The following is a 25,636-nucleotide window of genomic DNA, read 5'->3' on the forward strand; positions in this document are numbered from 1 at the left end:
AGTACTCCCACTCTCAACCAGATACCTCTGACTTCATGGTACTCTGACATCTTTGGGTACCTCCAGACCTTAGCCCTGTGCCCCTGGACTTCAAGACATATTCCACCTTCCCCTGTCCATCTTCTAGAGCAGTTTGTCTAGCTTCCCTAAACCAAAAAACTTCCCTCTTATATTTAACCACCTGAAGGATGTCCCTGATCAGACTCCTTGTCTGAAGAGCACAAGTGGCTTCTTCAGGACCCAGCCTTCTGTGAACACACTGATGCTCATATATCCCAGGGCCATGACTGCAGGGAATGGATGGAACTGCATACCACTGAAGGCATCTACCCTTTCAGATTGTGTCCAGGGCTGTACATCTCCCCACTCCACCCCAACCACCTAAGTAGCTGCTGGTTGATATCATAACTAACATAACTGATTTGGTCTTCCGGAATAAGATCTGAATGAATTCCGGGTAATTTTTTGTTTAAGGATGTACATGATCAATTTTCACTTTTGCAGACCTGATTTTTGGCCAATCCAACTCACCTGCAGGGATGAGTCAGTGACACTGGACCCATCCACCTATGAAGAATTGCCTTTATTCTTTGCTAGGCCCCACGCAAACCTGGGTGGGGAAAAGCAGGATATTTCTTCATTTCCTTTTTATGAATCTCCTAGGGCCTGGTTCTTTAGAAAATAAGGCAATGTGCCAAAAGGAAAAAAGAAACAAATGGGGTGGAAGAGAGGAGAAAAGTCTCAGAGGGGCCCTGGAGTCGGATGGGGTGGACCAAGGATAAGAAACAACAAAGACAGGGGATCTAATGCCAGCTCCAGTACCTCTTTTTCTTCTTTCTCTACCCCTGACTCCTGTTGGTCCTTCTAATGAAGGTATGCTAGAGTAGCCGCCCACGAGCCACATATATCTGTCACGTTTTATTTTCTTGGTTCTTCCCAGGGTTGGGTTCGACATCACCAAAACCTGTCCAGGACCGGACATACACTTTGCACAGAACACGCATCAGCGTATATTTAAAAAAGGACATCCCTGAGGATAAAAATAGCTATCCTCTAGCCCATAGTTTGCAAAGCCTTTCCCAGGCTGGATCTCATCCTTGAACGTCCGAAGTGTTCCGCGAGGCCGAAGTCACTATCGCCACTCTATAGGTGAGGAAAAGCGCGGCCGGCTGTTGCCAGTTTCAGGCTGTGAGCCACTAGCCATAAACCAGTCAACTGGCAGCAGGGGTCGCGCCCCTTTACACCACTGCATCTGCGACCCCTGACGCGATGCCTTCAGGGAATTGTAGTTCAATGACCTTCAGCTCCTATGGATTGGACTACAATGACCAGCATGCCCCGCGCTTTTTTGCCCCCTTCCCTTTCAGCCTTGGGAGCTGGGGAGGCTCGGCAGACCTGCTGACTGGGAACCGGTATGGCCCCGACGCTGGGCAGCGGGCAGCGCTGGACGGAAGGTATCAGGTCCTGGCCGGGGGGGTGGGACAGGGAAAAATCAGGGATAGGGCTCCTGACGGCGCCTGAAGGGGCTGAGATCCTGGGCCTGAGATGAAGGAGGCCTATGAGAAGATGCTGGGCCTGAGTAGGGTTCCCGGTGAGGAGGGAGGCCGCCCAGGGCAGTGGGCCGGGATCCGGAAAGCAGGAACGCTGGCTCAAGCTGAGGACCCGGCCGGGTACCCAGAATCACCCGTGACGGCTTGTTGCCTCTGGCCCCAGCCCCGCCCCGGCCCGTGCCCCGCCCAGGGCCTGCAGCTGTCAGGCCCCGCCTGCGCCAGGGTCAGCGGGGTAACGCGGTCTCCCGCAGCTTGCTTACCCGGCCCCTATCCTCATCTCCAAACTGGACTGCCAGACTCTAGGTCTGGGTTTGGTCTTGACCCTGCAGCCAGCATCGGGACGGATAGGCCAGCTTTAGCCATCCTGCGGTCAGGCAAAGAGTACTGAGCCAGTGCCTATTATGCACTCTGCATCATGCTGATCCTGCAGCGGGATTTGACAGACATGGGCCCCTGAGCCCACAGAACTCTCAGTCTACTGAGGGAGTTTGACAGTTAAACAGAATGTCCTGGGCTGCACAGCAAGGTCGTAGGTTTGGGGGGCAAACTGACAAGGCACTCAACATGGCCTGGGTGTCAGAGGAGGCCTCATGATGAAAGTGTTACATATGATGACATGAAGGATGCATTGGAGTTAGCCAGGCCTACTTAGAGAAGAGTTTTGCAGGCAGAGGGAACAGCATGTGCAAAGGCACAGAGGAAAGAGAGAGCATTGCTGATCTGGGAGGGAGTTTGGTGTGACTAGAGCATAGACTACAAAGGAGCTTGTGATGAGATTTGAGGCTGGAGAGACAGGCTTATTATGATAAGAAATTTGGACACGGAGCAGTGGGTAGTCACTGAGATGTTAAGCAAGAGAAAGGGTTTTTTTTAGTCTTACCCAGATCCTGCAAACAGGACATGAGTACTCTGCCTTCTTTGACTGTATTGCTGTGGCCTTCTTCACACTCTGCAGGTGTTATGATTAATTAAATCCTCTCCCTTTAAACTAACGTTCTTTGTGGTCGGGGGTAGGCCTTACCCCTACATCTCCTTGATCTATCTAGCCAAATGTCGTGTACATATTTGTTCTGTAACTGTTAGTTAAAAAAATGGAACTCATCTCTACTTTAGATCTTAGTGGTGGGAGGCATTGCAACAAAAAATAATATGTTATGATCAATTCACTTCTGACCGTGGACCACAGAGAAATAGGCTTCCCTTATGCTGCCCTAAAACCAAGGTATTGGGCAGATGCCTCTTGAGCCCCTTTACCGGCTCTAAGTCAAGATTATTTGCTGACTGATGACTGTAGGTATGGTGGACATTATTATGCTTCATGTTTCTGGCATTAAAAGTTTTTCATGATTGTCTTTGTATTTTCTATATGGTTTTCTTAAGGAAGAAGTTTCTTCAGCTTTGTTTGGATGTTTAAAAGTCAGTATGATGTCAGTAACCTGGCCCTCACACTCACTTGCCTATAGGCAGCTTCCCAGATAGCTAGGGCCAGTAACAAAGTTTATTTGCAGGTCAGACTGAAGCCTCATGGAAGTGCTGTTGCTTTGCAGCTTACATTGATGCAGTTAGAAGAAACAAATACCCAGAAGACAGACCTCCTGAGAGTCATGACCCCTGTGGTTGCTGTAACTGCATGAAGGCACAAAAGGAAAAGAAGTGTGAGAATGAGTGGAATCAGACCCGACAGGGTGAGGGGAATGCCACTTATACTGAGGAGCAAATGCTTGGAGTACAAAGGTGAGCCTGTGGTGGGATTAAATGAGTGATTTTATGTAGGGTACCTGGCACAAATGATGTGTTATGTAAGTATTGATTGCTATTATTATTTTTATTATTATTATTATTATTGAAGCACAATAGCTTCGTGGCCTCAGAGGCAAGACTAGGTAGAAGTGGAGTGTTAGGGTATAATCTGAGGTAACTGCCCTGCTTCTACTGTAAGAGAGGCAGGGAAAACCAGCTTGACATAACAGACATCTATACAACATTCTGCCCAACAACAGCAGAATGCACATTCTTCTCAAGTATACATAGAACATTATCTAGGATAGGCCATATGTTAGGCCATAAAACAAGCCTTAATAAATTTGAAAGAATTAAAATCAAATACTGTATGTTCTTTGAAACTGACAACAGAAGGAAATTTGGGTGATTCACAGATATGTGAAAATTAAACAACATATTCCTAAATAACAAATAGGTCACAGAAGAAATTATAAGGAAAATTAGAAAATACTTTGAGATGAATGAAAATGAAAACACATGGAAAGCAACTATACTCCAATAAAAATTAATTTAAAAAAATGAAAACACAACATACCAAAACATATAGGATGCAGCTAAAGCAATACTTAGAAGGAAATTTATAGCTATAAATGTTTATACATATTTTTAAAATCTCAATAATCTAATCCTCTAAAAAAAAGAACAAACTAAATTCAAACAAGCAGAATGAAGAAAATAATATAGAGTGGAAACAAATGAAATAGAGGATAGCAAAACAATAGAAATCAACAAAACCAAAAGTTGCTTTTTGAAAATATTTGTCAAATAAAATTGACAAATTTGTAGCTAGACTGATCAAGCAAAAAAGAAGGGAAAAGACTCAGATAACTAAAATCAGGAGTGAAATAGGGGACATCACTACCAATCTTACAAAAATAATGGTTATGTAAGAGAATACTGTGAACAATTTATATGCCAGCAAATTAGATAACTTGAATGAAATGGGTAAATTCGATTTCCTACAAAGAAAAGCCCAGGCCCAGATGATTTCACTGGTGAATTCTACCAAATGTCTAAAGACAAATTAATCCCTCGTTAGCTATTTTAGAAAATACCAAAGAAGGGAATGCTTCCCAAGTCATTTTATGAGACCAGTATTACCCGTAACCAAAATCAAAGACATCACAAGATGGGTACAGATTTCTGCAACATACAAAACATATAAAAAAAGATTATATATCTTGACCAAGTGAGATTTATCCTAGGAATGCAAAGTTGTTTAACGCATGAAAATCAAATAATACACCATATTAATAGAATAAAAGACAAAAGTCACATAATTGTTTCAATAGATGTAGAAAAAGCATTTGACAAAATCCATGATAACAATATTCAACACATTAAGAATAGAAGGGAACTTCCTCAACCTGATAAAGGCCATCTACAAAAAATCCACAGCTAACATACTTAATGGTGAATAATTTGATGCTTTCCAAGATCAGGAACAGGACAGGAACAAGACAAGTATGTTCACTCTAGCCATTTCTATTCAGCATTGTGCTAGAAGTTCAAGCCAGGCAGGAAAAAGAAGTAGAAGCCATCCAGGTTAGAAAGAAAAAATAAAAGTATGTTCACAAATGATATGATCTAGTATAGAAAAATTTTAAGGAATACACATACACACAAACACAAACTATTAGAACTAAGAAATGACTTCAGCAAAGTTCAATATAAGATTAATATACAAAAATCATTATTTTTCTATACACTAGCAATGAACAATCTGAAAATGAAAACAATTTCATTTATAACAGCATCAAAAATTTATGCTTAGGAATAAATTTAACAAGAGAAATGTAAGATCATACATTGAAAACTACAAACTTCTTTAAAAGAAATTAAAGAAGACCTAAGTAAACGGGAAGATTGCTTGTATTCATGTATTGGAAGGCTTAGTATTGGTAATATGGTAATAGTCCTCAGATTCAACACAATGCCTATCAAATTCCCAGCTATCTTTTTTGCAGAAATTGACAAAAATTCATATGAAAATGCAGAGGACCCAGAGTAGCCAAAACAGTCTTGAAAAAGAAGTGCAAAGGTGGAAGACTCACACTTCCTAATTTCAAAACCTACTACAAAGCTTCAGTAATGAGGATAGTGTGCACTAGCATAGGATAGGCATGTAGATCAATGGAATAGAATTGAGACTCCAGAGATAAACCCTTATATTTATTGTTAATAGTTTTTGATGAGAGTCCCAAGATAATTTAATGGGGGAAAGACTAGTCTTCAACAAATGTTGTTGGGACAACTGGATATCCACATGCAAAAAAATGAACTTGGACCCTTTCCTCACACAAACACAAAAATTAATTTGAAGATGTAAATGTAAGAGCTAAAACTGTAAAACTTGGTGACACCTAAAGCACAAGGGATAAAAGAAAAAATAGGCAAAGTAGACTTCATCAAAATTAAAAACTTTTATACTTCAAAAGATACCATCAAGAAGGTGAAAAATCAACCCACAAAACAGGAGAAAATATTTTCAAATTATATATGTGATAAGGGAGAGAGGGAAAGAGAAAGAGAGAGGCAGAGGAGTATCTGCCATGGAAGCAGGGATCAGAAAATAGGGTGGGGAATCCACAGAATCTTCATGGGAGGCTCTTGGGGAAGGGCCTTGACTGATGTTCCAGACCCTGAATTATAGTCCCAACTATGTTACTGACTTACTATGAACACTTCAACAAGGCTCTGGGTCTTACCTGCCTAACTGAATTGTGTGGTAGCAAAAAACTGGAAATACTTTAAATGCCCATCAGTAGGGAATGTACATACATCCATAAAAGGTAAGAATATGCAGCTTTTTAAAAGAATGTGGTAGATTGTTTTTTTAAGTATATAGTTGATTTACAATGTTATGTTAGTTTCTGGTATGCAGCAAAGTATTCTCTTATATATAACTGAATAAATATATATATTCTTTTTCAGATTATTTTCCATTATAGGTTATTACAAGATGTTGAATATAGTTCCCTGTGCCATACAGTAGGACCTTATTGTTTATCTATTTTATGTAAAATAGTGTATTATCTGTTGATTACAAACTCCCCCCACCCCCACTTTCCCCTTTGGTAACCATAAATTTGTTTTCCATGTCTGAGTCTGTATCTGTTTTGTAAATAAGTTAATTTGTATCATTTTTTAGATTCTACATATAAGTGATATCGTATACTATTTATCTTTGTCTGACTTCACTTAGTATGATTATCTCTAGGTCCATCCATGTTGCTGCAAATGGCATTTCATTCTTTTTTATGGCTGAATAATATTCCATTGTGTATGTATGTACCACATCTTCTTTATCTATTCATCTGTCGATGGACAGATTCCGTCAATTTCTTGGCTATTGTAAATAGTGCTGCTATGAACATTGGGATGCATGTATCTTTTCAAATTAGAGTTTTCATCTTTTCTGGATGTATGCCCAGGAGTGGGACTGCAGCATCATATGGTAGTTCTATTTTTAGTTTTTTAAGGAACCTCCATACTGTTCTCCATAGTGGCTGCACCAATTTACATTCCCACCAATAGTGTAGGAGGGTTTTCTTTTCTCCACACCCCCTCCAGCATTTATTATTTGTGGACTTTTTGATGATGGCCATTCTGACCAGTATGAGGTGATACCTCATTGTAGTTTTGATTTGCATTTCTCTAGTAATTAGCGATGTTGAGCATCTTTTCAAGTGCCTGTTGACCATCTGTAGAATGTGGTAGATTTTTAATACTAGCCAATATTTACGTCATGTTAGATGCTGTCAAGCATTTTAATGAATACTTCATTTAATTATAACAGCTGTGAAACAGCCCATTTCAGAAGATAACACAAAGACACAGAGTTAAGTCCACAGCAAGATCAGATGCCAACCAAGGCATTTTGACTCCAGAGTTCATGCTCTAGTCCATCTGCTCTCAAGGTGTGGTTTGGGAACCCCAAGACCCTTTTGGGGAGGGGTCTGCAAGTTTAAAACTATCTTCGTAATAATACAGACGCATTATTTGCCTTTTTCACTCTCATTCCTTCATGATTATACAGTGGAATTTTTGAGAGGCTATATAACATGCAATTATATCATTTTATAAGAGTATGAAAGACTTCTTAGATCAAAAAGTTCAGAATTTCCACTCTGGCAGTCTAAACTATTATCCCTGTACTTCTCATCTCTATAAGTTATGGATCAATTCTCAAGATAAATTGTTAATTAAAAAAAAAGATGTAGAAGGGTGGATATAATATGCTTACATTTAGGTAAGAAAGAAATGGGGAAGTCTATATACGTACTCTCTCTGTACACAGGAATCACAGAAAACTTTTTTTTTTTTTGGCTGCACCACACAGCTTATAGGATCTCAGTTCCCCGACCAGAGATTGAACCCGGGCCATGGCAGTGAAAGCCCCGAATCCTAACCACTAGGCCACCAGGGAACTCCCCACAGAAAACTTCTAACTGTGGTTAGTCTTAGGGTGGGAGATTGGGGGACAGGGAATGGGGAAGCATGAAGATTTTTTGCTGTATATAGTTTAGTACTATTGGATATTTTTCTTCTACCATGTGAATATATTAACTTTTTAAAACAAAGTTTAAAAAGATAGCCATAAGGAAAAAAAGAGGTAGATTTAAAAAAAAAGAAAGAAAGAGAGAGACAGTGAGAAAAAAAAGAAAAGGATGGTTAGGGTATTTCTTCTGGCTTTGCTGTCCTGTGGTTCAACTCTGAGGACTTTACCTTGGACCTTAATATGAGGGTTAGTATACTTGTTCTACCCACTTGCAGGGATATAGAAAGAATGAAATATTAGATGTAAAAATCTTTGGAAGGGATTAAGCTATCACTGGGAAGAGGACATTTGAGTGAATTGTATGTTTCATTACTGTGCTCACCAGTTTTCTTTTAGGTTTGTTTTAGAGCTCACATATTGGAGAGAGGATTGATTTACTATTTTGCAGTTAATTGTACAAAAGGGGCCTATGTAGACATACCAAAAAATGTTTCTGATTTGTGTTTTTAGGATCAAGAAATGCAGAAATTACTATGAAATTCTGGGGGTTTCACAAAATGCCAGTGATGAAGAGCTTAAGAAAGCTTACCGAAAACTTGCCCTGAAATTTCATCCTGACAAGAATTGTGCTCCTGGAGCAACAGATGCTTTCAAAGGTCTGATCCTAAACTCATGCTTCATTCTGCCCTTCTTGTGATGTTTGCTCACAGCAAGTTGTTTTCAGCCTCCCCTGTAATTGTTTTATATGGCCGCAAGCAGGGTTTTGTTTTTTCCTGCCACACCTCTTAGATAGTGATTATTAGCATAGCTCTCTCCTGTCCTCATTCAATTACCTTAATTTCTTTTGGAAAAAATATTTGGTTTCTCTGTAACACTTTTTGGAACCTTTCATTCCTTGATTCAGCAAATCTTTATTGAAGATCTATGTGCCAGGTGCCATGGTGAGTAAAACAGATATGATTCCTCTTGTGGAACTTATAGGTTGGTGGCCACTTGCAAGTAGGGCATAGACAGAATTTCCCAAATTCTTTGACCATGAAGCTCTTTGTTCATGAAACCTCTGTTAACATGTTCATATGAAAAAGCTTTATATAGCTTTGTAAAAAGCAAAAACATGGTTATAGATCAAATCTTTTTTTCATTGATTTCGTGATACTCTCAGAAAATATTCTTAAAAAATATTTTGGATCCAACACATAAATAAAAATCTTACTCAAGAGCTTCACCCTCAGAGGGACTGCCCTGGTGGCACAGTGGATAAGACTCCACACTCCCAATAACTCCCAATAACAGTTATTCAGTTATTCCCTGAATAACTGCTATTGACAAAGTGGCAGGTAAGCAAAAAAAGAAGGTGACAAATGATGGCACCCGGAGATGTTGCAACCTGCAACATGTTACAGATTAGCTGGTGTTTTCCTTGCCCATGAGACCAGTGTGAGGGAAGGGGGGAAATGTGGCTTGATTTAGAGCTGATGATATCATGTGTCTAGTCACTGGAGATCAAAAGAAAGCTTGTCTGTAAAACATTGCTAATGAAATTAGAGTAAAGGGTAGGCTCTTCCCTTGGGTGTGTCAAAGGGAAGTTTTGCTCTGTACCGGGCCAGCAGGATGTGAGTCAGAGTCCGTTCTCTGGGATGTGATCATGGCCACGTGACTTCATGTTAACATGATCACAGGTTCCATCCCTGGTCAGGGAACTAGATCCCACATGTATGCTGCAACTGAGAGTTCACGTGCCACAACTAAGGAGCCCACGTGCCACAACTAAGGAGCCCACGTGCCGCAACTAAGAAGCCGGCAAGCTGCAACTAAGACCTGGTGCAGCCAAATAAATAAATAAATGTTAAACAAAAAAAAAAGCCCTTCACCCTCAGGAATGTAATTGATTAAGGCAAGGATTGTCAATGGATGCTAAAACCATTGGGTGATAGGTTGTTGTTGAATAGGATATTCACATAATGTCAAATTCTGTGGGTACAGAATGTTTACTGATTACACAGGGAAAATTTTCCTTTATAATGGAGATGGCTAGCTGTCACCACTTTAACCAAATGATCCAACTTATCATCACCAATGCTAGAACAACCTAACATTACATGTTGTAATACCATGTGGTATTCTTGCCAAAATGTTTGACCTGACTCTAATAAAGAAACAATCAAAATAAGGGACATTCTACAAAGAACACTGAACTGCTCTTCCAAAAATTCAATACGATGAAAAACAAAAAAGGTGGGGAGACTGTTCTAGATTAAAAGAAACTAAAGAGACATGAAACCAAATGCAAAACATGAACCTTGCATGGATTCACTGGGTGATAATGAATTGATGTTAATTTTCTTCACTGTGATATGATATTGTGATCATATAGGAGAATATTTTTCTTTTCCAGAGATGTATGCTGAAATACTTAGGGGTGAAGTGTCATAATATCAGCAGCCTACTTTCAAATGGTTCAGCAAAAAAAAAAAATGGATACATATTATATGTGTATGTGTAGAGAGTTGAGGAAAGCAATGTGGTAAAATGCTAACGATTGATAAATAAATGTAAAGGTGTTTACTGTACTATTTTTTCATCTTTTCTGGAGATCTGAAATTTTTCAAAAGAAAAAGTAAAAAATGATAGATCTGAGACATTTTTTAAAAGCCAACATTTACCTCAGAGGTAATGTTGATGTGCCATTGTGAATCTAGTTCTCCCCACAGTTTCTACAACGAAACAATAACCCACAATACAATATCCTACAATAACCTACATTCTCCTCACACCTTCATGTAAGATACCTCACAGACTAATGCCATTTCTCTAGAAATCTGCCAGATTTCAAGGGATGTGAATGTTTAAACAACACTGTTTAGGTTTTTCTGATTTTTTCTGCTTAACTGTTTTATTGCTATAAATATTTAATACAATTCCCTAGTTATAAGAATCATGAGGAAATGTTCTTTCTGACTGTGTTTCTGCTAGTATTGACTGAATTCAAGGTCGGAGGTGGGAATGTGTGTTTTTTTTAAGTACTTTTATTGAGATATAATTGACATACAATAAACTGCATATATTTAAAGTGTACAATTTGATTTTTTTTTCTTAATAGTAGTGTATATATGGCAATCCCAATCTCCCAATTCATCCCACCCCCAAACCCCGCTTTTCCCCCCTTGGTGTCCATATGTTTGTTCTCTACATCTGTGTCTCTATTTCTGCCTTGAAAACCGGTTGATCTGTACCGTTTTTCGAGATTCTGCATATATGCGTTAATATACAATATTTGTTTTTCTCTTTCTGACTTACTTCACTCTGTAGGACAGTCTCTAGGTCCATCCATGTCTCCACAAATGTCCCAATTTAGTTTTTTCTTTTTACGGCTGAGTAATATTCCATTGTATATATGTACCACATCTTCTTTATCCATTCATCTGTTGATGGACATTTAGGTTGCTTCCATGTCCTGGCTATTGTAAATGGTGCTGCAGTGAACATTGGGGTGCATGTGTCTTTTTGAATTATGGCTTTCTCTGGGTATATGCCAGTAGTGGGATTGCTGGGTCATATGGTAGTTCTGTTTTCAGTTTTGCAAGGAACCTCCATACTGTTCTCCATAGTGGCTGTATCAATTTACATTCCCACCAACAGTGCAAGAGGGTTCCCTTTTCTCCACACCCTCTCCAGCATTTATTGTTCGTAAATTTTCTGATGATGCCCATTCTAACTGGTGTGAGGTGATACCTCATTGTAGTTTTGATTTGCATTTCTCTCATAATTAGTGATGTTGAGCAGCTTTTCATGTACGTCTTGGCCATCTGTATGTCTTTGGATAAATGCCTATTTAGGTCTTCTGCCCATTTTTTGATTGGATTGGTTTTTTTTTTTTTTTTTTTTTTGATATTGAGCTGGATGAACTGTTTATATATTTTGGAGATTAATCCTTTGTCTGTTGATTCATTTGAAAATATTTTCTCCAGTTCTGAGGGTTGTCTTTTTGTCTTGCTTGTAGTTTCCTTTGCTGTGCAAAAGCTTTTACGTTTCATTAGGTCCCACTTGTTTATTTTTGTTTTTACTTCCATTACTCTAGGAAGTGGGTCAAAAAGATCTTACTGTGATTTATGTCAAAGAGTGTTCTTCCTATGTTTTCCTCTAGGAGTTTTATAGTATCTGGCCTTACGTTTAGGTCTTTAACCCATTTGAGTTTATTTTTGTGTATCGTGTCAGGGAGTGTTCTAATTTCATTCTTTTACATGTAGCTTTCCAGTTTTCCCAGCAGCACTTATTGAAGAGGCTGTCTTTTCTCCATTGTATAGCCTTGCCTCCTTTGCCATAGATTAGCTGACCATAGTTTATCTCTGGGCTTTCTATCCTGTTCCATTGATCTATATCCTGGTACTGTTTTTGTGCCAGTACCATACTGTCTTGATTACTGTAGCTTTGTAGTATAGTCTGAAGTCAGGAAGTCTGATACCTCCAGCTCTATTTTTTCCCTCAAGATTGCTTTGGCTATTCAGGGTCTTCTGTGTCTCCATACAAATTTTAGGATTTTTTGTTCTAATTCTGTAAAAAAAAATGCCATTGGTAATTTGATAGAGATTACATTGAATTTGTAGATTGCTTTGAGTAGTATAGCCATTTTCACAGTGTTGATTCTTCCAATTCAAGAACATGGTATATCTCTCCATCTGTTTGTGTTGTCTTTGATTTCTTTCATCGGTGTCTTACAGTTTTCTGAATACAGGATTTTTACCTCCTTAGTTAGGTTTATTCCTAGGTATTTTATTCTTTTTGTTGCAATGGTGAATGGGATTGTTTCCTTAATTTCTCTTTCGGATCTTTCATTGTTAGTATATAGGAATGCAAGAGATTTTTCAGTGTGTTAATTTTGTATCCTGCAACTTTACCGAATTCATTGATTAGCTAAAGTAGTTTTCTGGTGGCATCTTTAGGATTTTCTACGTATAGTATCATGTAATCTGCAAACAATGACAGTTTTAATTCTTCTTTTCCAATTTGGATTCCTTTTATTTCTTTTTCTTCTCTGATTGTTGTGGCAAGGACTTCCAAAACTATGTTGAATAGTAGCGAGAGTGGACATCCTTGTCTTGTTCCTGATCTTAGAAGGAATGCTTTCAGGTTTTCACCATTGAGAATGATGTTTACTGTGTGTTTGTTGTATATGGCCTTTATTATGTTGAGGTAGGTTCCCTCTAAGCCCACTTTCTGGAGAGTTTTTATCATAAATGAGTGTTGAATTTTGTCAAAAGCTTTTTCTGCATCTATTGAGATGATCATATGGTTTTTATCCTTCAATTTGTTAATATGGTGTATCACATTGATAGATTTGAATATATTGAAGAATCCTTGCATCCCTGGGGTAAATCCCACTTGATGATGGTGTATGATCCTTTTAATGTGTTGTTGGATTCTGTTTGCTAGTATTTTGTTGAGGATTTTTGTATCTAAATTCATCAGTGATATTGGTCTATAATTTTCTTTTTTTGTAGTATCTTTGTCTGGTTTTGGTATCAGGGTGATGTTGGCCTCATAGAATGAGTTTGGGAGTGTTCCTTCCTCTGCAGTTTTTTGGAACAATTTCAGAAGGATGGGTGTTAGCTCGTCTCTAAATGTTTGATAGAATTCACCTGTGAAGCCATCTGGTCCTAGACTTTTGTTTGTTGGGAGATTTTTAATCACAGTTTCAGTTTCATTACTTGTGATTGGTCTGTGCATATTTTCAATTTTTCCTGATTCAGTCTTGGAAGGTTATACCTTTTCTTCCAGGTTGTCCATTTTATTGGCATATAGTTCCTTGTAGTAGTCTCTTATGATGCTTTTTATTTCTGCAGTGTCCGTTGTAACTTCTCCTGTTTCATTTCTAATTTTGTTGATTTGAGTACTCTCCCTCTTTTTCTTGATGAGTCTGGCTAAAGGTTTATCAATTTTGTTTATCTTCTCAAAGAACCAGCTTTTTTTTTTTTTAATTTTATTTATTTATTTATTATTTTTGGGGGGTACACCAAGTTCAATCAACTGTTTTTATACACATATCCCTGTATTCCCTCCCTTCCTTGACTCCCCCCACCCCTCGAGTCCCCCCCACCCTCCCCGCCCCAGTCCTCTAAGGCATCTTCCATCCTCGAAAAGAACCAGCTTTTTAAGGGAATGTCTTAAAAGATTTTTTTTCAAGATTTCTTTTTTGGTACTGATTGTATGTTTAAATGAACTTGGACAAAGTTTGCACATTTGTGCATAGGGAGGAGAAGTGATGGTATGCATATGTAATCTATTCAGTCTTTGATCTCTCTTTGAGACATTGTAGATACTTTTTTTCTCTTTTTTTTGGGGGGGGCCATGCTGCTTAGCTTGTGGGATAATGGTTCCCCAACCAGGGATTGAACCCGAGCCTTCGGGAGTGAAAGCACAGAGTCCTAACCACTGGACCGCCAGGGAATTCCCTGGAGATATATTTCTTAATTCCTAAAGACTATTTTTAAAAAGTAAGCTGAAATAAGACTGATGAGTGAGGACTTTGCTTTTAGCCAAGCAAAAAGATTTTTATTGATTATTTTATTCAGGAGATTATATGTGACTTCATGTTAGAATACCACTACTTATGTATGAACTGTTTCCAATCATAAACTACTGCTCTCGAGTGAAATAACACATTTTTGATGATGGAGAAAGTACTTCTTAGTTCATCTTGAGTCCAGTGTTGTTTCAGGTTTATCAAACTAGATCATGGAAGATTTCAAGGCCAAGCGCTTTGGTGAACTTTCTAGGCCCAAGCACCCCTCCTTGGGACACTGTGAGGTTGTCCAGCACCAATCAACTCCAGGCTCTTTATTGTTACTACTATGGTCACCCGCAACTACACCAAAGTCTATGTGCTCAGGTGCTTTTTGTTTTTGTTGCAGCAATAGGAAATGCCTTTGCAGTCCTGAGCAATCCTGACAAGAGACTCCGCTATGATGAATATGGAGATGAACAGGTGACTTTCACAGCCCCTCGAGCCAGACCTTATAATTATTACAGGGACTTTGAAGCTGACATCACTCCAGAAGAGCTGTTCAACGTCTTCTTTGGAGGACATTTTCCTACTGGTTAGTATCCCAAATTTATCCTTTAAAAAGTCATAGGGAATTCCCTGGCAGTCCAGTGGTTAAGACTCTGCACTTCCACTGCAGGAGGCATGAGTTTGATCCCTGGTTGGGGAACTAAGATCCCACATGCTGCAGCCGAAAAAAAAAACCATTCATATTTATTTTGAGGATCTGTTTGAGGATCTGAATAGAAGGAGCATGGTATGTTGAAAACAGCAAAACTTTGGAAGCAGATAAGCTGAGGTCAAAGGCATGTCTCCGGCCTCCAGCTGTGTATGATTTTGACTTCCTTACCTACAAATGGGGCTGATAATACCAACCTCACAAGGCTGCTGTGAGGATTGGATATTTTTTAAGTGTTTTATAAGTTAGAAGCAAAATGCCTATATTATCACTATTGCAAAATAGCACTTTTATAAAGGTAAAGGTTAGAAAAGTACCCACATAGAGTTGGAAGTTGGGTTAATTAAATGCCTAGGAAGTAAATTGAATTTTGTTAGTTGCTATTAAAGATACTAGTGACATAATCTGATATGGGCAAGAAGGCAGACATGAGCATGTCAGACAGAATTCATGGCCCAAGTGCTCTTTCTTTCTTAGTCTCTTGGGGTTCTCTCACTCACTAGTTACAGAGGACTATTTAAATAAGGGCAAGAGAGCTAAGCATTCCTATTTGCAGCTGGTTCACTTGACATACCTACTGTCTTATTTTTCTACTGGGTAAAATGGGACAATACTCTACCCTCAGAGAATCTAGTTGGAAGCAGGGACCTTGAAAAAGGCAAGGAAGGGGTGTTTGCTATATTGCATACTAAGTATTTTTCTTTCTTTTCCAGGAAACATTCATATGTTTTCAAATGTGACAGATGACACCCACTATTACCGCCGGCGGCACCGACATGAGAGGATGCAGACCCGGAAGGAAGAGGAAGAAGATAAGCCTCAGGTAACTGGGGAAGACAGGACAACCGCTGCCCAGAAACACTTGTACTGAGCTGACCTTTAAGGAGTATGATCAGGTTTTCGAAGTTCAACTTGAGATATGTTGCTAAAATGTGCTTTAGGAAAGCAGAAGCCTGGTAAGAAGAGCTGGATAATTGGCCCAGATAGGCCAGAATGGTACCCCCTTCCCCACCCCTATTCTTTGGTGACTGTCCCGGGGAATCTGTTCCCCTGTGAGGCTATCTTAGGTTTTCTTGACTGCAAAGAATAGGAACCTCCTGCACAATATTCAATACTAAAGGAGGTTTAAAGTAAAGGATCAAGGGAGTCTCATGAAGCTCAAGGGCAGGAAGCACACTGGGCCTTATGTCAGACAGGAACCAGCACTGTGGTGCTGTCAGGCACCCATGCAGCTGTGCTCTCCATGACTCTTGGGGCCAGACTGTCTCCAGTCTTCCTGCCTCTCTGCATCAGTTTTGTTCTCTCAAAGCAGCCTGGCTTTTCTACTTCCCCTTGCAAATGTCCAGTCTACAGTGCCACAGAATATGTGTCCTTTCTTCAAGTGACTGCCTAGCAGTGAATGGTGATGAATCTCAATCCCAGATGCTTAAGAGGGAGAATGTGATCATCCCTGCTATGGTTAGATGTCCCTCAGGTGTCCCACAGTCCTTTCAGCTGAGGCCAAGGCAACAGAGTTGCATGATAACATGACCTCATGAGAGTCACAGCCTAGGCTGGCTCACGCACAGGTGTCTGTTTCATTGGCCTTAGAAAAGGGTGCTGCAGAAGGATTACTGGGTGTCAGTCCAGGTTGTGGGTGGGCCTTTTGGCCTTTTCAGCAGACAGAATGGGGTTGTTTGATACTTCTTAGCAGAAAGTATAACCCTCCCAGAAGAGTCTTGGCTATGTGCAGTGCAGCAGTAATTCATATTTTCTTTGGGAAAACTATTCTATTTTCAGTAAGCTTTATATTGATGAAGAACACTTACACCAAATACTTTTTCTTTTTCAGACTACATATTCTGCATTTATTCAGTTACTTCCAGTTCTGGTGATTGTGATTATATCTGTGATTACTCAGCTGCTAGCTGCTAATCCCCCATATAGTTTATTCTATAAATCGTAAGTGAAATATATACCAATCTTTCTTAACAACAAGCTGGTACATTACTAACATTTTATTTCACCTTTTGTTGTAGAAAACACTGATTTTGTGTTTAAAGGAACAGCTGGATAGTAATAATGCAGAGACTCAAAAATATTGTACTTTAGGCAGTTTCCCATGCACTCAGGACCTGGATTGTTTTGTTCTACAGCGACATCATCTGGTCAGATGCAGAACAGCAAGAGCTGGTTTCTGAAGGATTAATAGACTCACTCCAGGTTCAGATTAAATACTTAACGTTCCACTTCAGAGTTAGAAAGGACCTTACTGAGCTTGTGATAGTACCGTTGGACCCCTGTGGGTATGAGAACAGAGTAACTAAGATCTAGTGATTATTTCCAATTTAAGAAATTGAAAGAATAGGACATTTATTCATAAGGCTATACAGTCAAACCATAGTATCTCATTGCTTTCCTTTTGCTAAAAAATATAGAACTCACTATAAAGTTTATATGGCATGGAAAATATGAGCTCTGATAGAAATTTTTAAATTTCTTCAGTTAATTATTTCAGTTAAATCAGTTCTCAAAGTTTGATTCCTAGACCAGCATCATCAGCATTAACTGGCAACATGCTAGAAATGCAGACTCTTAGGCCTTACTCCATATCTATTGAATCAGAAAGTCTAGGGGTGAGAACCAGCAACAGGAGTTTTAACAAGCCCTCCAGACAATTCTGGTCCATACTAAAGCTTGAGAATCATTGGATTCTTTTTTTTAATTAATAATGGGAAATGAGTCATTATTCACTATTATAGTTTAGCAGACAAAAACCTTTAAAATGTGGATTCCATGGGACAGTACCTAACAGGAAGAGCTCTTGTTGGTGATCACTGTAGATTAAAGACTATCATTCTAGATCAATATCTTCATTTTACAGAGAGGAAAGCTGAGGCTCAGAGAGAGGTTATTGCTGTCGGGTCACACTGGCCTAATTCCCTCTTATTTCCTGACTTCCCATATCTCTCCATATGCTACTGCTACCTCCTTTCTTGTCAGGCCAGTGGGGCAGGCAGGAACCTTCCCTGCTAACAGCTTCCCAGAGGGAGGCGAAAGCAGTCAAGGCCTGAGCTCTTAGACATCCAGCAAGATCCATAAGTTGAGAGGTCAAAGGACAAGGCTAGGAAAAGGTCAAATATAACTCCTTTAAGGTGGACTTTGTCCAGTTTGAACAAAATTAGCGTGGCTTTTGCACGTTGCCATCACATTGTTTTAACTTGAATTTGAGCTCCCTTCTGTACTTTCTTTTCTTTTTTTTTTTTAAGCTCTTTATTGGAATATAATTGTACCAGCTTTTGAGGTACACCAAAGTGAATCAGCTGTATTTATATATATATCCCCATATCCCCTCCCTCCCATAACTCCCTCCCACCCTCCCTGTCCTGGCCCTCTATACTTTCTTATGGTTAGACTTTAGTTAACCCAGACCTGTTAAAGTTTCTGAGCACCAGATACCTTTGGATATCTTAGACCCACTGAGAGTTAGCCTGGAGGTATCATTGAAATCTTTTGTCTCAGTTTTTTTGCAATTCTCACCTAACAGCTACGTGTAAAGTACTTTTTATCATGTCCTAAAAATTAGAACTAAGTTGGTGTAGAGCTGTCTAGTTATTTGTAAATAGTTTACAGTAACAATCATTTCATTCAACCAGCATTTACCAATAGCCTCTTTGTGCCAGGTGCCATGCTAGGTCCTATGCAATATAGGAATTATCTTTTAAGCATTCAGCATTCTACTATTAACAGAGAAAGCAGTCTAAGAGAGGTGAATCCAGATAGCTGCACCCCCATATTCATAGCAGCATTATTTACAGTTGCCAAGACATGAAAACAACCTACACACACACACACACACACACACAAACACACACACACACACACACAGGAATATTATTCAGCCATAAAAAATGAAGAAATCCTACCATTTGTGACAACACTGAGGGACCTTGAAGGCATTATGCTAAGCAAAATAAGTCAGAGAAAGACAAATACCATATGATCTCACTTATATGTGGAATCTAAAAAAAGAAAAAACAAAACAAAAAACCTCAGAAAAAGAAATCAGACTTCTGGTTACCAAAAGTGGAGGAGAGCGAGAGGGTGAATTGAAGGAAGGTGGTCAAAGGTACAAACTAACAGTTATGAATAAGTACGAGGTATGTCACATATAGCATTACAGTAGTTAACACTGCTGTATGATAGGAAATGATAGGAATCCTGAGTTCTCATCACAAGGAGAAAGTTTTTTTTCTTTATTCTTGTCTTCTTTCTTTTCTTTTTATTGTACCTATATGAGAAGATGGATGTTAGCTGAATCGATTGTGGTAATCATTTCATAATATATATAAAACAAACCGTCATGATGTATGTCTTAAATTTAAAAAGGGAGAGAGAGAAAGAAGAGAGGGAGGTGAACGCTTTAGGGGAATTAAAGTAAATATGTTGCGATTGAATCCATTTGAACATGCTCATATAATAGCAACAATGATGACATTACACTTACTGCTTTGCTTGGGGAAGAATAAATGTTAGATGTATTAGAAAATGATATCTGCATCTGCCCTATGAAGAGGTGATTATGATAAGGATGTCTGTGAGACCAGTGCTAAGAGTGGTATTGCCAAATATAACAAGCATACCTGAGCCTCTCTCTCCTTGTTTCAGGACCTTGGGCTACACCATTTCTAGAGAAACCCAGAACCTACAGGTGCCTTACTTTGTGGATAAAAACTTTGACAAGGCCTACAGAGGAGCATCTCTGCGTGACCTGGAGAAGACGATAGAGAAGGATTACATTGATTACATCCAGACAAGTTGTTGGAAGGAGAAACAACAAAGTAAGATGCTCTAAAAGAGGCTTTAACTGGTGCCATGGTTCCAACCTGAGGCATCCCCAGCTTCTTGATCCCTCCTCTCTCCTTTTTTGAGTTACTCATGTTTACGTGAACAGGGACAGGACAGAGGTCCATGCAGGATATTACAAAAAAAAAAGGGAAGTTTATTGACAGGATACATGTGGCCAGGGCTTGGAAATCTTAGGAGCTTAGGCAGTACTAGTTGCCTCTCTGTCTGTCTCCAAGTCTCTACATCTCTCTGCCTATCTGCTCTCTCTCCTCTCTCTGCCAACTGCTTTCCTTTGCTTTTTCAAGCCCTCCTCCTTCACAGCCTTGATTTACCATGGTTTATTTTGGTTGCTATCCTTGTATTAGCTCTAACTTCCGCAGCCCCACCAGTTATTGGCCCCTTTCTACATCACAAGCTTCCTCTTTAAGTAGCTCGCTGGTTTGATCCTTGGTTTCCTAATTCCACAGTTCCCATAGGGAAATCTGATTGATTCAGCCTAACCAAAGTTTTATAGGTTGTTGTTATTGAATTCGGTGCGCCTTCTCTTTTTCTCCAATCAGCTGTGGCCACATAGAACAAAAGTGACTCTCCCTGGAGCAGGCCTTCCACACTGTTTCCCTCTCTGGAGACATTGGGGATGACAGTGTTGGCTTACAACTTGGCTTACAACTCCAGTGAGTGTTCATGGGGAGTGCTGTAGCAAGGGCAGCCCTGCCTCTCAGCCGGCAGGCTCCCTTTCATCCCACTTAAATTACACACACACACACACACACACGCACGCACATGCACACATCCATTAGTAATTGTATCTTATAAAACTTGGCTTTGGTTAATTTTTAAAAAGCAAACTAACTCATTTTTTAAAACCTTGTCACTCGGTATTATTAAACATCTAACAGTGTCTGATAAATTTAGATCCTCAGTCAAGTGCTGCTAAGCCCTCGCTGACCCATCATGCATCCCAACCCCACCCCAAGTTAATCTCTCCTTCCTCTGTGTTTTTAAAGCACTTTGCCCATCCTGCTAAGACAGTACCACCCTCACAGTGTTAGTGTTCTCTAGGTACATGACAGTCTCCCTGCTGGACTCTGGGCTCTCTGAGGGCAAGAACCATGTCTTACTAATTTTGCATTGCAGGCCCCTGGCACAGTCTTTGCTTCAGAACAGATGCTCAACAAATGTCTTTTGAAGAGAGGAATCTCAGGACTAGAAAACAGTGAAACTGCTGAGGACTAGGAATCACTGAGCAGGGCTAGTATCCTAACCCTGGCCCTGAAGGACCTCGTCTCTGCTGTCTGCTCCTGTAGGGCAGAGCCCACCTGACCTCTCAGGTGCATTAGGAGCTTGGTGAGCCATGACTCAGATGTAAGGAGGAATTCCACAGGAAGAGGAAGTTGCTTTTTTATCGAAAAAACTGAGGGATCAGGAAGTACCCCTACAGCACTGTTAAACTAGGCTTTGCAAGTTTCGAAAATCGAAAAAGAATTTTGGAGCAAGATAGAGGCCTTAGACTTAAAGGCATTATAAACATGGATCCAAATCAGGTGAAGGCCACAGTGTATGTCCTAAGAGTTGCCATTGTTTTAGGCTCCAAGAGGGTTTTGAATATGTTGCTTTATGCAAGAAATCAATGAAAATATATATATTTCACATTCCTCAAACACACACACACACGCGCACACACACATACACTCACACACACCCTAGCTGGAACTATGCATAGAGCTCATGGTAAGGATTACACCTCAGGTGGCTTCTGGGCTTTCGTCCTCATCCTCATGAGGCCTGCATTCAGGGCTTTAGCACTCCCCAGGGATAAGCAGGTCCAGTGGGCGAGCATGCTGCATGTACCCAGAAGTTCCAAACCGGGGGTTATCAGCACACACCCCTTAACAGTCTATTTCTGGCATTTAATGATGGTGGCTGTCCGGAGCCTCCACACAACCCAAGTGCCATTTGAGAACAAGCAGTATCTGCCCTCCAGATCCAGCAGCAAGTGCAGCCAACATGGTTAAATTTAGCACGTGGAGGTTGTAAAAATAAACCCACTTGAGAACAAAGTTCACTCTTGGCAAAATACCAATGGAAACTGTTTTTAGCAAAGTTAGCCATTGTCTTTTAAAATCTTTTGTTAATTTTTTTTCTCTGCTTTCCCTTAGAATGTTTGATCGGAGTGCATTTCTATGAGTAATCCCTTACTATAAACACTAATTACCCTGTTTACTCCTTCACAGCTGCATCTAGATAATGAACCCAACGTCAGGGGAAGTGGCTGTGGCACTGGGCTGGGATGGACCAAAGTAAAAGGCAGGAACTGCCTCCTGAGCTGGCTCAGCTGAGCTGAGATCCCAGCCCTGCCTGGCAGAAGAGAACTTCTTTCCATGCCCTGGAGCAGGATAGCAGAGTGGGTAGAAGCTTAGGCTTTGAAATGGGGATAAAATGAACTTCCTCCCAAGGAGGCGGTACAGATTATAGAAGATGGTATAACAGTTAGCATGGTGTCTGGCATATAGTAAGTGTTTGGATCCTGACAGAATCCAGACCTTGCTTGGCCTTGCTCGACTTGGCCTTGCTCACTGTCTCATGAGGCTGGATTATGAGGGTCGTTGGGATCTGTCAGGGTCTTCCAGCTGTCAGGACTCCACCTGGGCTCTCATGCAGTTTTTGGGAGAGGCTCTGGGACTTGCTTCTCTTGGCAATTTACCTGAGTCAGTTTACCCTGAAGGTGCAATGCTTTGTCCATTTATTATACTGGCATTTGGGGCAGGGGAAACATTTTGCAGAGAAGAAAAGATGTTCTCTTGATCCTGCCCCTGCCAAAGATTTTGTTTTTGCTTAGAAGTTATTGAATATTAACAGAACTTGTCAAAAGTAACATATTCATTGAGTTGACCTTTTGTTCATTGAAGTGCAAAAGGATTCAATGGCAGTTTGGAGAGAAGTTTCTCCAAGCATGGTCATGGGGGTGTGGGACATAGTTCCTTGGAACACTGCCCTTGTGCAAGGTCATTGCTCTGGAGCAGGGGTCTCAGTCTCTGGAGCGCTGAAAACTGGTTTCAATGAACTTTATGAAAACCAATGTTTTGAGAAAAGCATGTAAATATGTGCAGTTCTCTTTCATCAGCTTATTACAGTGGTTGTCAGTGTATAAAATAGTAAGAATGAGTAGCCCTTAATGTTTTCTGGAATGAGATTTCAGGCAATGAGACATTTGGATAAGGTCAGTAACAAAAAAACCTAAGGAAATCAATTCAAGGAAGAGCAAAGCCACAGGATCTGCTCTATATACTGGTGTAACTGTGACTCCAGAGGACCAAAGTCACAGCCTGATTTCACAGAGCCCTCATGAACAGGTTTCGCACATGCCAAAGAAGCCAGACAAATGGAGTCAGTGCTGAGCTCTGGGCGGAACGAAGGAGCAGAGGGCTTTCATCTGGGTGTGGCACGTGATCCTCCATGAAGCTGCATCACCTGCGAGGATGCCTGTGCCAGGACAAGCTCTGGCTGGCACGCCCTGCAGGCCCCATGCCACGGGGTGAGAGCACATTGTTCCAGAGCCTGGGAGACCCGCTGCTTGCCAAGCAACTGCTGGGCTAGGGCCCAGGCTCTGAGCCCCTATTGTAGAAGGTGCGTTTTCACGCATACCCACCTCTCACCCTGGAGTCCTGCACTTAATCTGCACTTTGGGCCTTACTTAGTGTAAACAGAATCATTGTAAGCAGAAATGCCAGTATTTTGTGTTGATAGAGACTTATTCAGAAACCAGTGCCCATTGTGCCCCCTGGCTAAGTATTAAGTCGGGTTTGCTGATTAATCAGACGGGTGGGTCTCGTTCCACTGAGAAAAACAAAATCTGTCAGCAAGATGATTAAGAATGGATAGACATATTTCAGAATGATTAAAATAGCATTTTCACAAGTATCATCCTTTAAACATTGAGTCGCTGCCTGCTATCTGAGGCTTTCAGAAGCCATGCAGCCCCCTCCAAGCATGCCATCCTGTTAATACACAACATGTCTCTGGAGGTGCTTTTCAGGCATTCCTTCCTAAGAATATCTCTGAAACTATACAAAAGAATAAAAAAGAGAGGCAGCCAAACCACCGTTGAGTCTGGTAGGACAGCAGAGATTATATTCTGGTTAAAAATAGAATGACCTTCTCCACCATGAAGAGAAAATGAAATACATTTCGTCAAGGAGGCAGAGGTCACCGGATCCAGATGATTTCACTTTTAAAAGAGCCCAGCTGCCTCTGGCCTTTGAGTTAGGGGCCCCACATGTGGCGAGGGAATGAAGAACGCCGCCAGCAACCTGGCCTTCTGTAGAAAGCATGCCCGCCGGAGGAGGGCTGTGTCAGTCAGCATGTGTGAGTTATGATCCAGCAACGCAGAGGGAAGGGTGAAGCAGCTGTCTTTGTTTCAGATGACAGGAACAGGCGATTGGACTCCATTCTCTCCCAACTGCCATCTGAATACCATTCGTAGGAAAGCCCTGAAACAGAGTCTCCTCTTACTGCACACGTGCAGGTTTCCTAAGTCTGGTGCCAAATGTTCTATTGATAAGAACTAAGTCCAGTGCTTTTGTAATAGAGCACAGTTACTGTCAGACTCCAGGATCACAGGTGTCCCTTAATCCTTAGCACCTGGTGTAGCGTAGCTGCCTGATAGGTGTTTCTTGAGTAAATGAGTGTTTCTTAAGTTTAATTGAAAGAAAAATCATTAAAGTAAAAGGATCTTTGCTTCCAAAAGTATTGAAAGTGAAACAGAAGAGCTCAACTCTCTTGATGAATTGGTTACCTCTTTTATCTTTCAGAGTCGGAGTTGACCAATTTGGCAGGATTATACAGAGATGAGCGATTGAAACAGAAAGCAGAGTCGCTGAAGCTTGAAAACTGTGAAAAACTTTCCAAACTTATTGGCCTACGCAGAGGTGGCTGAGAGGATGATAGTGCTACGCAGGCTGGGGGGTTTGCTACGTGTTACTCTTTATGTTCCTAATTCCATTTTATAATACAAAATTAGGAAATGATGAACATTTTACAATTTGCTAACTTTGTTTGGTGGGCAGAGTTGGAGGCGCTTCAGCATGGAGCCAGACTTGTCATCACACGATCCTTCCTGGGGATTGGCTCCAGGGGCCAGGAGCAGGTCATCTAGATTGAATTAATGGCAAAGCATTAGATTCAGCCCGCTGCTCCACACCTACCCTGCCTCTAGGAGTGTAGTTCAGGGCATCCCAGAGCAGATCCATATCTTCTTCCTTCTTCCCTCCAGTGAAGCCTCAATAGCCAGTCATTTCCAGGCTTAGCCAAAGCAGCTTAATATTGGTTGTTTACAGTGTACACTGAGAATGATACCTCTCCCTTCATTAGAGTCATCGTCTCCCCACCTGATTCAGCTGTTGGAACAACTCAACTTTCCATTTTCTAGGGGGAATATGGAGACATGTAAACTGTTGTAGTCCACAGTTTTCTATTTGCCTAATCTCTGTTTAGAGTTACTAGCATTAGCAAACTGCCTGATTTGAGTTTCTTTTACTTCCTTAACCCTCTCTTGCAGAGGGCCCAGAAATTAAGAGTTATTGAGTGAAACAGTTCAATGGACACACGGAATCAGGGGCGAGGGGTGAAGGTAAAATGCAAGACTGAGTCTCAGCTGCTCAGTGCAGGTTCCTTAGTCCATCATAGAACCCAGAGAATGTTCTTTTTGTTGTTTCCCCTTGCAGCATCACAAGCTGAGTCCCTACACCCCGCAGAGGTAC

At 40.6% G+C, this 25,636-nt stretch overlaps 1 protein-coding gene across 2 annotated transcripts; it reads left to right on the forward strand.

Annotated features, from left to right (window-relative positions):
- Positions 1-802: 802 nt before the first annotated feature.
- Positions 803-24,912, forward strand: DNAJC18 (DnaJ heat shock protein family (Hsp40) member C18). Of its 2 annotated transcripts, XM_057733786.1 has the most exons (9): positions 803-1,149; positions 1,368-1,454; positions 3,098-3,284; positions 8,344-8,489; positions 14,742-14,927; positions 15,764-15,873; positions 16,882-16,991; positions 19,698-19,870; positions 24,689-24,912. In XM_057733786.1, the coding sequence occupies exons 2-9, from the start codon at positions 1,415-1,417 to the stop codon at positions 24,811-24,813; spliced, it is 1,077 nt and encodes a 358-aa protein (XP_057589769.1). In that variant the 5' UTR covers positions 803-1,149; positions 1,368-1,414; the 3' UTR covers positions 24,814-24,912. The 2 variants fall into 2 exon arrangements, with proteins under 2 accessions (XP_057589769.1, XP_057589762.1); XM_057733779.1 differs by lacking the exon at positions 803-1,149 and having other exon boundaries at positions 1,345-1,454.
- The last annotated feature ends 724 nt before the right edge of the window (positions 24,913-25,636 follow it).

This window comes from Hippopotamus amphibius, chromosome 1, assembly GCF_030028045.1.
Source record: "Hippopotamus amphibius kiboko isolate mHipAmp2 chromosome 1, mHipAmp2.hap2, whole genome shotgun sequence".
NCBI classification, from domain to species: domain Eukaryota; kingdom Metazoa; phylum Chordata; class Mammalia; order Artiodactyla; family Hippopotamidae; genus Hippopotamus; species Hippopotamus amphibius.

Excerpts from the sequence above, each read along its gene's own strand:
- DNAJC18 (XM_057733786.1), top strand. The coding sequence starts at position 1,415 with ATGGCCCCGACGCTGGGCAGCGGGCAGCGCTGGACGGAAG. Across the intron at positions 3,285-8,343 it reads CAAATGCTTGGAGTACAAAG|GATCAAGAAATGCAGAAATT; the intron begins GTGAGCCTGTGG and ends TTGTGTTTTTAG. Across the intron at positions 19,871-24,688 it reads TTGGAAGGAGAAACAACAAA|AGTCGGAGTTGACCAATTTG; the intron begins GTAAGATGCTCT and ends TTTATCTTTCAG.